Source organism: Orussus abietinus, unplaced genomic scaffold, assembly GCF_000612105.2.
Source record: "Orussus abietinus isolate OABI.00-Male unplaced genomic scaffold, Oabi_2.0 scaffold85, whole genome shotgun sequence".
In the NCBI taxonomy this organism is placed as follows: Eukaryota; Metazoa; Arthropoda; class Insecta; order Hymenoptera; family Orussidae; genus Orussus; species Orussus abietinus.
Genome location: NW_019394405.1, coordinates 430819 through 442685, shown reverse-complemented (window position 1 = coordinate 442685; position 11867 = coordinate 430819). Strand labels below are relative to the sequence as shown.

Below are 11867 nucleotides of genomic sequence, written 5' to 3'. Positions count from 1 at the left end.
GGACCTTTTGCCCTGCGGCATGAGGAGGCCGGAGGAAGGTGAAATTCCGACTCACCAACGAGACGATTCGTCTTCTTCGTGCCGTTCACCCCCAGGAGATCCCTCCCGAAGGAGACCTGGGGGTTTCAAGCCTCGGCTCCATCTCCACCTCCGCCCCGATGATGGAATTGGCTGCATGCTTCTACTGCCTTCGTTGAATTCCTCTTCTTTCACTGAATTCCTCTTATTTCGTTGAGTTCCTCTTATTTCGTTGAATTCCTCTTCTTTCGTTGAGTTCCTCTCACTTCGTTGAATTACTCTCCCTTCATTGAATTCCTTTTCTTCCGCTGAACAATATTTAATCCATGGCACTCGCGGATCGTGATCACTGTCGCGTCTTAACCTCATTGTCTTTGCGTACTCATTGTCCTCGCGCCCCCCGCCATATTCTTAATTTTTAACGACATCTTATCGCGACAAAATTTCAGGGCCAACTGGCTGGCGATCCGCCGGCCGGGCCGCAATCCCCGACCGAGACTCGACTCCGTGATTGGACGACGTCACCGGCTCGATAAAGGATCGACCAATCGATCCTTTATCGGGTCGGTGACGACGACCAATCGATCCTTTATCAGGCCTCGATTTAGCGATCGCGCGACCCTGCCCGTGAGCAATGTCCCAACTCATCTCTGTGTTCTCTATCGGCTGACGTATACGGCGGGCATTAATCTGTCAAATGAAAATATATGAGTTTCTGCTTTTATATGACAGATGATGTTACATGTTATTATGAACTGTCCGTAAATGATACGTGAGGGCAGCACATAATCTCTATTACAGTCACTTTTGGCACTTTCCCTCTTACCTCTGGGTATATCAAAACTACATTTGGGCTAAATTCATCGGCATTATACCGGTGTTTTATTTTTTTGACATGTAAATTATACTGCACGTCATTATTAAGATCTTTGCTATTATAAGTGAGATATGTGCATATTTTAGAATGACGACTAGTTGCAGCATAGGAAATGTCATGCCATTTGAAAGTCGAGGGCTAATGTTGGATTGGTAGTCTCATAACCTTACTCTTAGGCTATATTAACATGTTTTTGCGACAAGTAGGAAACATAAGTAAAAATACCGTTCAGCGGAACAATGCTAAGTCAATTGTGCATAAGAGTGCGAAAACGGTTCGTCAAGAATTTCTGGATTTCTTTGTGAATAATTTGAACCATACGTTTGTCCACTCAAGTCCTGTTTTCCCACTATTTGATCCAACGGTTCCTTTTGTAAATGCTGGAATGAATCAGGTAATTTTTCTATCTTCTTATTTGATACTTAGACCAAAAGCTGAATTCTTTTCTGATAACAATTTTAATGATTTCAGTTCAAGGGAATATTTTTAGGATATAGCACCCCACATACAACAAAAGTTGTTAATTCTCAAAAATGTATCCGAGTCGGTGGAAAACACAATGATATAGACATTGTTGGACAAGATACTTATCATCATACATTTTTTGAAATGCTTGGAAATTGGTCATTTGGAGATTACTTTAAAGTACAACCTTTATATAACCATTGAGCATATGAAAGCTATACCATAGCAATCAATTTTTCTTTTGTCAAATGATTCTTTGACAAAACTTAACACATTAGCAAAAAGCATTAATATGCATTGACTTTGGTCAATAACAGGCAAAAATAGTAATATAACTTCAAGAGAGCAATGTATCTTGTTACTAATACAATTTATATGTAATATTATCATTTACATTTGCTATGTGTTAAGTCTATTTGAACTGCTTTAGTATTGCAAGAATCCCATAACGCTTAAAGTACAATTTGAAGAAATTAATATTAATGAATGTAGATCAGATATTTAATTTCTACTTTATTCTCTTGATTTCGGACTAAGAATTCTCTTATGAAAGGGAAGTTAATGACTTTAATGAAGTCTATATTGAGTCGTAATTCCATTTTTTATATTACAGGAGGAAGCTTGCAGATATGCATGGCAATTACTTACAGATATTTATGGAATCAATAAAGACTTTCTATATGTTACATACTTTAGTGGCAATGAGAAATTTGGACTGCAGGCTGATTTAGAATGCAAAGATATTTGGTTAAACCTTGGAGTTGCAGCAAATAGAATTTTACCCTTTGGAATGGAAGAAAACTTTTGGGAAATGGGAGTAACGGGTCCTTGTGGACCGTGTACAGAAATTCACATAGATCATACAATGAATCCTAAGAATCAGGCTGAAATGGTTAACAAGGGGCATACAGATTTAACAGAACTTTGGAACATAGTTTTTATACAACATCAAAGGTTCTAAGTCATTTTGTAAGGACTACTTTCTTCTATTGTTTCTTTATATTGACATTTAATTTATGTGAGGCAGGTTAACGGATGGTTCCATAATACCTTTGGCCAAGCAATATATAGATACGGGAATGGGACTTGAAAGACTTGTGGCAGTATTACAAAGGAAGCGGTCAAACTATGACACAGATCTTTTCACGCCATTATTTGAAGCTATTCAGAAGAAATCACATGCTCCTGAATATGAAGGAAGATTTGCTGCAGCTGATAAAGATGGTATAGATTCTGGATACCGAATATTAGCTGATCATGCAAGGATGGTTACTGTAGCAATTGCTGATGGCACATTACCTGAGGAAAAGTACATTCTATTTCACATATGCACCAATATAGATGTTTACTCTAACAATTATCCTATGATAACTTCATGTTAAAAATGATAGTTTAAGGTCTTCACTTCATTTTATCTTTTGTCAGTTCAAATACTTTAATATTTGTAGACGACATGATATATATATTTCAAAATATTTTAAACTTGTAACACAGGTATAATTATTTAACTCTCAAAATAAATTGTCTGCTTTCAGTTATAAACTACGGAAGGTATTGCGTAAGGCATTAGACGTGAGTGAAAACGTGTTCAAGCAGGATGGATTGCTTCTTGAATTAACCTTCCACATTGCAGAGATTCTCGGCGACGTCTACCCAGAAATAAGGAAAAATCTTACAATGGTAACAATACAAAAGGAATACATTAATGTAAAATCACTATTAACCCTTTGCACTCGAGGACTTTGCCATTCCAGTTGCCAGTGGAGACTGAGAGGTCACCTTTCGAGTGTAAAGGGTTAATATATGTTGCATTACTTAAATAACACGTTATTATGAATAGGTACAAAGAGTGATACAACATGAAGATGAAGTATTAAAAAATGTAAAGTGTACAGCTGAAGCTGAATGGAAAAAGATTGTACAGACACGGCCTTCCTTAGGCATAATTAGTGACGTAAATTCACCAGGATTAGTAGCAGCGTACAAAGACTTACAGACTGTAATAGCAGATATGTATGTCTGAAAAACTTATCTCCTTCATTGATGAACTAAGTCTTGTAGATGATTTGTTATTTTCAGATCGAAATCAGCTGTTTTACCAGTTCATGTGGCATTTAAACTATATGATACTTATGGCTTAAGTGTACACACAATAGCTGAATTGGCAAAAGTTGAATCACTTTCATTTGACGAAAGCACATTTTATGCGGCTCTTGATGATGTCAGACAACATTCGAGATTCAAAATTGGAAATATGAAAAAGGAGATTATAACACAATCGTCTTTGACTTTACTTGAACAGAATAATACACCGAAAACGGACGATTCTCCCAAATATGAATACACCTATACTGTTGACAAATACTGCTTTTCAAATATAAAATCGAAATTAGTTGCAGTTATTATAAATGGTAAGTTATAGAAATATGTATTAAACGGATTATTTTGTATTATTACTATTAATGCCTCTTAGGTAATGTGGTGCCTCAGAATCCGCCACATTCAGACGATGAAAGCACAGTCATAACTGAAGCAACTGTAACACGGAACGGCAACATTGTTGAAATTGGCGCAACTATAGAACCTGACGTGGAAATTGGTTTAATACTGGACAAAACGCCTTATTATACTTGCGAAGGAGGTCAAGCTTCTGATACTGGATATATTCAATTTAAGAACTTACGATTTAATGTCAACGAAGTATACAAACTTCATGGTTATGTTATTCACGTTGGAAAGTTTGCTGCCCAAAGTGTAGCGTGAGTATGTTATTTAAATTTATTGAACAAAATTTAACTTATATTAATATTTATTAATCATATTTACGTATTAAATTATTAAAATTAAAGACATGTTCATTCAGGAATACGGAATTAGAATTGAGAGTTGGAGTTGAGTGTGTACCTACCATCGATACTGAAACTAGAGTCAATATTATGAGACACCATACTGCAACGCATTTATTACATGCTGCTTTGAGGCAAGTAATGCCTGTAGTGCGCCAGAGAAGCTGTACTGTCACAAAAGAGAATTTAACGTTTACGATTAGTCTGCTTGGGGAAGAATTGAGTTTTAACAATTTGATGGTCGTACAAGATCGTGTTAATGACATTATAAAGGCTAATGTTCCTGTTAATACGCGAATCGCTGATTCTTTGAAGCTATTATCAGAAGATGATCTTGTATTAGTACCTGGAGAAATTTATCCTCTGACAGGAATCAGAATTGTAGAAATTAATGATAGTTCGTTAACATCAAAGTAAGTGGATTTGATGTATCTAGCAAAATCTTTTAAATAATTTAGTAAGCTAAATAATGAAGATTTTGATTTCAGAGAAGCTTGTTGTGGTACACATGTTCACAATACTGGTGTATTACAATACTTTTGCATTTTGGACAGCAAATCAAAAGGTACTGGAAGACGTGCTATTAAAGCTGTTGCTGGACCATTTGCTCGATTAGCACGATTAGCTGGTGATAATGTAAAAGCAAAAGTGGATGGACTGGAAAAAGAATTTGAGGCAGGAAACATACAACATAATGTCATGCAAGCTAGGATACATGATCTAAAACGTCAAATAGCATCATTAAACTCCACAATGGACAATGTCATTATTCCGTATTCTGTCAAACAAGAATGTTTGAATCATCTTTATAATCTACAGAAGTCTCTAAAATCACATGGCAGGTATTTTTCTCAAACTATTATTTATTTATACACTTTATTTAACTATTTTATTATTAAGCAAGATTAAAACCGACTTTATTCACATATTGAAAGATCCTCTGCTGAATCTGAGATGAAAAACGCAATGCATTCATTAAGATTACCATTTATGGTACAATGTCTTCAATCGAGCACCATCGTGTTAAACAATTTATCTTTGCCAAAACTTACAAATCTCTGCCCGAATATGCCTGTAATGGTCATAGTCCACAGTGAAAAAATGGTGAAAGCTAGATGTTGCATACCAAAGGTAATTGCCTTTTTTATGAAGTATTACAAAAATTATTTCACATCCTAAGGGACTAAATGGATCTGACATAGTCGTGAGTATCTATCATAGTTGATGCATTTACATGACTAATTTGTTTTTTATCCCTTTACCAGGAAATGGTTTCAAATGATTTCAATGCACGTTCATGGATGAAGACAGTTGTGTCAATTTTTAATTCCGAGGATTATACGCATAAGGATGAAGACCCGTTATTGGTTAATAATATGAAAAGTACAAAATTATTAGAGAATCAAATTAAATCATTCATAGATCAAGCCGTTACAGAGGCCACCAAATTTGCTTCGAAACACGTGAAAAAAACAAAACATAAAAGTAAATGACAAACCATTTGCTAGAATGCAAATTTAGTAAACTACAAGTTGGTGTGCAAGGAGTGTAAATAAAACCATTATTTAAAAAGTTTCAAGTATCGTATATTACTTCTAAATTTAAATGCTCTCTAACACATCTAACTGAATCGCAATTACTGTACAATGTATGTTAACATTATAAATTACAATGTTATGTCATAGTACTTTCTACATGTGCCTGATAAAATAGTCTCAATGCATACCATTGTGGTGTGTGAATTAATATATGCTCTCTTTTTCTTTTCATAAAATCTACAGCTTCTTCAGGCTTCCATTTATGTTTCTAAAATGAATATTATTATTGCAATGAATGGAAATATTTATTACTTTTTACTTATGTGCAAAAGGTTTTACTATACATATTACTGGTAAGCAAGAATTGACTAGCGTATACTTAATGTATACTGAGTGTATACATTAAGATTTACTAACCATCATTAAGTAGCATCCAACTAAAGTAGCACTTCTTGTTCTTCCTGCTTTGCAATGAACGTACACCGTTCCAGGTTCGGATGTTCTTTCAGTTGTACCGGACTCATCCAATACTCGACTTGTGGAGCTTCCAAATTGGTTTATAAATTTGACACCACGCAACAGCTTTTCTTGGCAAGGTGTTTCAAAAATGTCAGTAGTTGATAATTGCAAAAATTGGACATTATGTGCTCTCCATTCCTAAGGCAATTACATTTTTCACAATATTAAATGTATTAAGACATACGTTTTAAAATTGTCATTATCATATATACTCTTACCTCACCCTTAATCGATACCAACTGCAACTCATAATCTTCATTCATGGAAACAACAGCCTTCACATTTTCTTGTATTAGTAACTGAAAATGTATCAATTTCAACAAATTGCTGTTTCTCTGTGAATTCTATATATTGGTTTTTTAAGATGAAATTATGTATCATAGTTGCTTAATATTTGTGCTATGATTTATAACGTACGATAGTTAACATTACAATAACACAGATCTCTTCATAGAAGACGATCGCAGACAAAATAATTTCTGATAGAACTTAATGCTGGTAATACAGATTTATACACATTTTAATGCAACATTATTAAATGTTTGAGTTAATAACATTCGTTCTATTGAGTAATATGTATGAATAATCTGTGCAATGGAAGATTTACATGCATGAAATGTATAAATAATAGGTCCTTGCAATACCTGCCTCATCATACTCCGAAAAGGTAGTGCACCCAAAATAACTGTTTCATCGATTCTGTCATACCACCTTCTCGAAGAAACTTTTTCCATCATTATGTTGTACACCAATGTTGGGTAAAAAGTCACCCTCGCAAACATGTTCACTGGAAGTGGGTACGCAAACTTTTTGTTAGTGCAACAATTATGCCAAAAAGTTAGAGACTACAACTACCATATTTAGTTTAACCTCTGGACTCAGAAGAACTTATTCAGTTCTTGAAGGAGATATGTAAAACTACCCATCCACATCGCAAAGAGAAAGTGACCAACATGAAAGCCATATTCAGAGAAAGGAAGGAAGAATTGGAATGAAAAGTAGAGAGGGGATTTAAGTACAGTTACTCTAGCGTCGGAGGAAAGTATGTAACAACTGTTAGGAATTACTGCTTCAAACTTTTCCTTAAAGTGTTGAAATTACAAATTGACTAACTACAGAATGTAATTGTTAATGGCTTCCTGAACACATGGAATAAAATGGAATGTGCACAAAAAAAAAACGTGATAATAGAATGTTGGTTTATTTAGAATATGAAAATAAAGTAAAAAAAGGAGTGCTTTTCGTGTGTTTATTTATCAAGATCGTTCAATCTTTTCTTCTCCTGACTATTGTAATGTAATAGGTGTATGTCTAATGATTAATGAAAATCAGCAAACAATAAAGAAAAAACTTATTCCAACAGTAAATATTACTTCAGTTACAATCTAACTTTACATATGCACAGTGAAACTTACTGCAATGTGTACAAGTTGTATATTAGCAGAATTAAAAAATAACAATGGTAAAAAGTCATTCCTACAAGTGTTATAAGACAGTTTTTATTATGTTATTTTATGTATTTTGGGATTCTAATACATCCTCATCTAAACAGATGTGTCCTAGATCTCCATTTCTAAATAATTTAATAAAGTGATTTGCTGCTATGTCAATATCCGGTATAACGTTTATTTGGTTATCATAAGTCCTAACTTTTTTCATCTTCCCCAACTTTACTGCCGTAGCAAGCAAAACTTCTAATATATCATCCATTGGTTCTGGTATGTTTAGTTTTTCAACATATTCGAACCTTTTCCGTTTATTTAACCAGAAAAGAAGATAATCTGCTATTATTTCTGGACCTACCAAATGATCTTGAAGACACCCGATAAGAGCTAATTTTAATCCTGATTCTATATCTTTTATAGAAGGTGCTAAAATACCTGGCGTATCAAGCAAATAGAAAGGGGGATCTTCACAAATTTTTATCCTATTCAAAACTGATCGTGTCACACCAGCTATAGCGCCTACTTGCGTTGCTCGTGATTTGCCAAGGTAAGTATGTCTCAAGCGATTAATTAAAGTAGACTTCCCAACATTTGGGACTCCGATAACCATCATCTCATAACTCAGTTCTTCTGACCTATGATAACGATTTGAGTTTACTATCAGATTTTTTGCTAAAGGCAAAATTTTCTTCATATTCGAACATGTCTGATCTTTAAGGTTTGTAAAGAGAACGTTGGATATCCCTTCTCTATGAAGCCGCTCTTCAATTGCCTTACTGAAACGCTCATCGCTTAAATCCTTCTTGTTTAGAATAAAAATATGAGGCTTTAAACCACTGATTGTTTGTTTAAAGTCAGTATATCGGCCAGAAATGGGTACGCGTGCATCGTGCACTTCGACAATACAATCGACATTTTTCAATTTTTGCTGCATCTGCTTCAATCCCTTGCCCATATGCCCAGGAAACCATCGTAACACATCCTTTTGTACGACGCGGAAAGTCTCACGAAACTTGGTTGCTACTTTACCTCCTGTACTCATTATGAATGCGAATATTCTCTTAACCACGAGTACTCGGTAGGTGAATATTGATTCTGTAAAGTAAAAACAGCGTGAAATTAATATGACATTTGCTGCAGTGTCAACAAAATTGTATACAATGAAACACCTTACAAAGTATTGACTTGCAATCGATCGATGAAACTCCTAGGAGAATCCTTAGACCATATCAAGAGACGCGGTAGCGTCTCAGGACAAGTTCACGCGTCTCAGCTGAGCGCTATATGTTATATATCTAGACCTTGTATTGGACTTCCCACTCCCAGATTTTCAGTAAGCAGAATGGCTTTAACTGTGTGGGTGAGTAACATGTGATATGATACATATGTTACACCTGACATCATACCGATACGTCAAGCTATGTGTTGGGTATCTCCTTCCATCTAGGTTTTATGTGTCCCTAGGGACATTCATTATTCTTTTATTAATTTCCGTAGGTTATAAAAATTGTATATAAAGTATAACTCAACTCTCGAGCAGCCACGTTGTAGTTTTGCCTGTATCATTTGCGGATAAAATAAATAAGGTAAGTGAAGGGTAAAGTCAAAGAGGGCGCCACGAGTGTTCTTCCCTTACCATCAAAAGCGAGCAGTGTCGGTAAGCGTAAGTAAGCCACCACCGTCAACTGTCACATGGTATTACCATCACGAGTACGTGAGCCGCCAACGGCGACTGGTAGATGGCACCGCCATCGCAAGTGCGCGAACTACCAGAAATTCGTTGCGCCACCCTTTGGGGGCAAAAAACTGTAAAAGCTAACGAACGAAACCATAGGACAGCACAGGATGCGATCGCGCGACCCTGCCCGTGAGCAATCCCCCGACTCATCGCTGATAAGAGTAGCCACCACGGTTGCCAACTCCAAGCCCGTTAATTATAGTACAGCCGGGCCAAAACTATAGTATAATCCGGACAATTATAGTACATCTTATAAAGTTGGAGTATTATTATAAAACGTACTAAAAAAAAAATTAAATATAGGAAACCGAAAAGGAAGGAAGGGAATGTAATTTAATGTAGCGGCACTGCAATAAGAGGTCTGACGTCAATACCAGGAACCAATGAGAACAAACCGTCGTTTTTGATGATAAGTATAAGTTCTAGATCCGGCTGTTCACGCATAACAATTGCAAACTGCCAACTCAAATTGTTACTTTTGTCGAGTTGGAACGAATGTGATTGTTCTTTCAGATATAGCTAGGGAGGTAGGATAGGTGTATGCAGTGAACGTCTAGATGTAAGCAGGCAGGGCCAGGGCGGAATCTTCTCCCGGGGGTTTGGGGGGAGATCCTGAACCTGGGGTAGTTTTCCATCGTTCGCGCTTCCGGAAGCACGGAGGATGCCCGTCCTGCGCCCGGGGTTCTACGCCGAGAGGAAAAATTACTTTCTGGAAAAAAAAAATTCTTGTGCTCTACGTTCCGCTAATATTGTGAATAGTTTGAGATCAATTTTAGATATAAAATTCTTTTCGCGAAATCGCTTTCACCTGATATTATCTTGTGATTGTTTGGGTCGAAGCTCTGATTCTTCCAAAATCAATTTCATTGGAGCTATGAAATTTCTTGAACAAGAAACTCCTGGATTGCCGCGAGTAGTTAATTTTAGTCTGGAAAGTAAATAATTCGCTCAGGGTCCTCCCGGACGCCCGCGATAACGAAAATGTTCTTTCAGGGATGAAATTAATTAGACCGTGCTTGGGAATCCGGATAAATGTGCAATACGCCCAGACTGCGCATCCTCGGATCGTAAATCGTCGTTTGGCTAGCTTTTGGTTCTGCCCGCCGAGTGATTTTTTTTTAATACGAAAAATCAGGAGATTGCCAAGCGTTCGAGACGTAGTGGGCTCTGCCCGAAGAGACTGCAAGAGTCGAAGAGGCTATATGCCGAAGCAGCCCATTAAGAAGAGGGCAACTCTTTGAACGGACAGCCAACCATTTTTTGGCCACATTGTCCATCCTTTTTTTTCTGTCACTTTGTCAGGATTGACGGAGAAGAGACGGCGAACGATCGTTTCGATTATATTTTGTCGATTCTACATTTAAATAGGATTTTTTCCTACTTAGTAACAAATGAACAATACCAGTTCAGTTAATTTAACGAGATTAATCTACCATTAATATTCTTGACTTTTAGCAACTTATTTGCTGTCTAATCTCAGACTTCCTGGATTTTTTTGAATGTCCCGTTTTGTCTGTTCTTTTGTGCCCTTTTTCAGGTTTAGGTGGATCACGGTAGGATCCATTTTTTTTTTTTCTAATCATCATTGGTAGTTCATCGCCGCAGATCTTACTGGACTTGTTAGTAAAAGCTGTTAAAAAATGTTAAACGATGTTTATTATCAAAGAGATGAGTTGGGAGCCGAGATGAGGAGGATTCCTGAATTGGGCCGCCATTGGGTGGGGGGGTATCAGGTGGCAAGTGCATGATCCGCCTACATTCTGCACCGAGGACTTGTTGGTAAAAGATGTTAAAAGATGTTAAACGATGTTTATTATCAAAGAGATGAGTTGGGAGCCGAAATGAGGAGGATTCCTGAATTGGGCCGCCATTGGGTGGGGGGTATCAGGTGGCAAGTGCATGATCCGCCTGCATTCTGCACCGAGGGCAGCACAGGGCGCGATCGTGCGACTCTGTCCGTGAACAATCTTCCAACTCATCTCTAATTTGAAGCGTCATTTTAGGAACGTAGTAAGGCCGTCACGGCATCCACAGATATAAAACATGTTTGTAAAGAGAAAATGCCGTAACCAGTTCTCTAAATAGCCTAAAATTCCATTTATAATATGTCGATAATAGTACAATATATTAAAACGGTAGCACGTGGATACTTCTCACAAGGAGAGGTCACATTAAATGGTTTGGAGATTTTAACGAGCTTTAAACATATTAATCTAAGGCCAAAATAACAAGACATGCGTCCGAGCGTTCGTTCGAATGGGCCTTTTAGTTCGAATTGTCAACATTTTTAATTCATAGGTATCCAATGTGCATCATATATATCTCTTAAGAATAAAAAAGTATTTATTAACATGAGGTGATGGGTTATTAGAGCAACGACTATGTACTTGCTGAGGCGTGTGTTCAAATCTCTTACCTAGA

General features: G+C 36.6%; 3 protein-coding genes across 4 annotated transcripts; 1 reads left to right on the top strand and 2 right to left on the bottom strand.

Moving 5' to 3' along the window:
* Positions 1–877: 877 nt before the first annotated feature.
* On the top strand, positions 878–5778 carry LOC105697175 (alanine--tRNA ligase, mitochondrial). Of its 2 annotated transcripts, XM_012420257.1 has the most exons (12): positions 878–1289; positions 1367–1540; positions 1974–2314; positions 2388–2669; positions 2896–3040; positions 3201–3373; positions 3440–3771; positions 3834–4119; positions 4224–4619; positions 4695–5048; positions 5142–5337; positions 5472–5778. In XM_012420257.1, the coding sequence occupies exons 1-12, from the start codon at positions 1083–1085 to the stop codon at positions 5697–5699; spliced, it is 3114 nt and encodes a 1037-aa protein (XP_012275680.1). In that variant the 5' UTR covers positions 878–1082; the 3' UTR covers positions 5700–5778. The 2 variants fall into 2 exon arrangements, with proteins under 2 accessions (XP_012275680.1, XP_012275682.1); XM_012420259.1 differs by lacking the exon at positions 1367–1540.
* On the bottom strand, positions 5771–8949 carry LOC105697176 (phosphatidylglycerophosphatase and protein-tyrosine phosphatase 1). Its single transcript, XM_012420261.2, has 6 exons — positions 8883–8949; positions 8738–8803; positions 6908–7050; positions 6482–6562; positions 6162–6401; positions 5771–6012 (listed from the first exon to the last, which is right to left on the bottom strand). The coding sequence occupies exons 2-6, from the start codon at positions 8748–8750 to the stop codon at positions 5881–5883; spliced, it is 609 nt and encodes a 202-aa protein (XP_012275684.1). The 5' UTR covers positions 8751–8803; positions 8883–8949; the 3' UTR covers positions 5771–5880.
* LOC111673838 (mitochondrial GTPase 1) lies at positions 7508–8780 on the bottom strand. The gene has a single exon (XM_023432181.1). It carries the CDS (start codon positions 8748–8750, stop codon positions 7776–7778), a length of 975 nt encoding a protein of 324 aa, XP_023287949.1. The 5' UTR covers positions 8751–8780; the 3' UTR covers positions 7508–7775.
* Positions 8950–11867: the final 2918 nt, after the last annotated feature.

Bases quoted from the DNA above. Each gene is read 5' to 3' on its own strand.
- LOC105697176 (XM_012420261.2), bottom strand. The intron at 6,563-6,907 runs GTATTGCAAGGA...ATACATTTTCAG, and splicing joins TTCGGAGTATGATGAGGCAG to TTACTAATACAAGAAAATGT. The intron at 6,402-6,481 runs GTAAGAGTATAT...TAATTGCCTTAG, and splicing joins TGGTATCGATTAAGGGTGAG to GAATGGAGAGCACATAATGT.
- LOC111673838 (XM_023432181.1), bottom strand. From the start codon at position 8,750: ATGAGTACAGGAGGTAAAGTAGCAACCAAGTTTCGTGAGACTTTCCGC.
- LOC105697175 (XM_012420257.1), top strand. From the start codon at position 1,083: ATGTTTTTGCGACAAGTAGGAAACATAAGTAAAAATACCGTTCAGCGG. The intron at 2,670-2,895 runs GTACATTCTATT...GTCTGCTTTCAG, and splicing joins GGCACATTACCTGAGGAAAA to TTATAAACTACGGAAGGTAT. The intron at 4,620-4,694 runs GTAAGTGGATTT...TTTTGATTTCAG, and splicing joins GATAGTTCGTTAACATCAAA to AGAAGCTTGTTGTGGTACAC.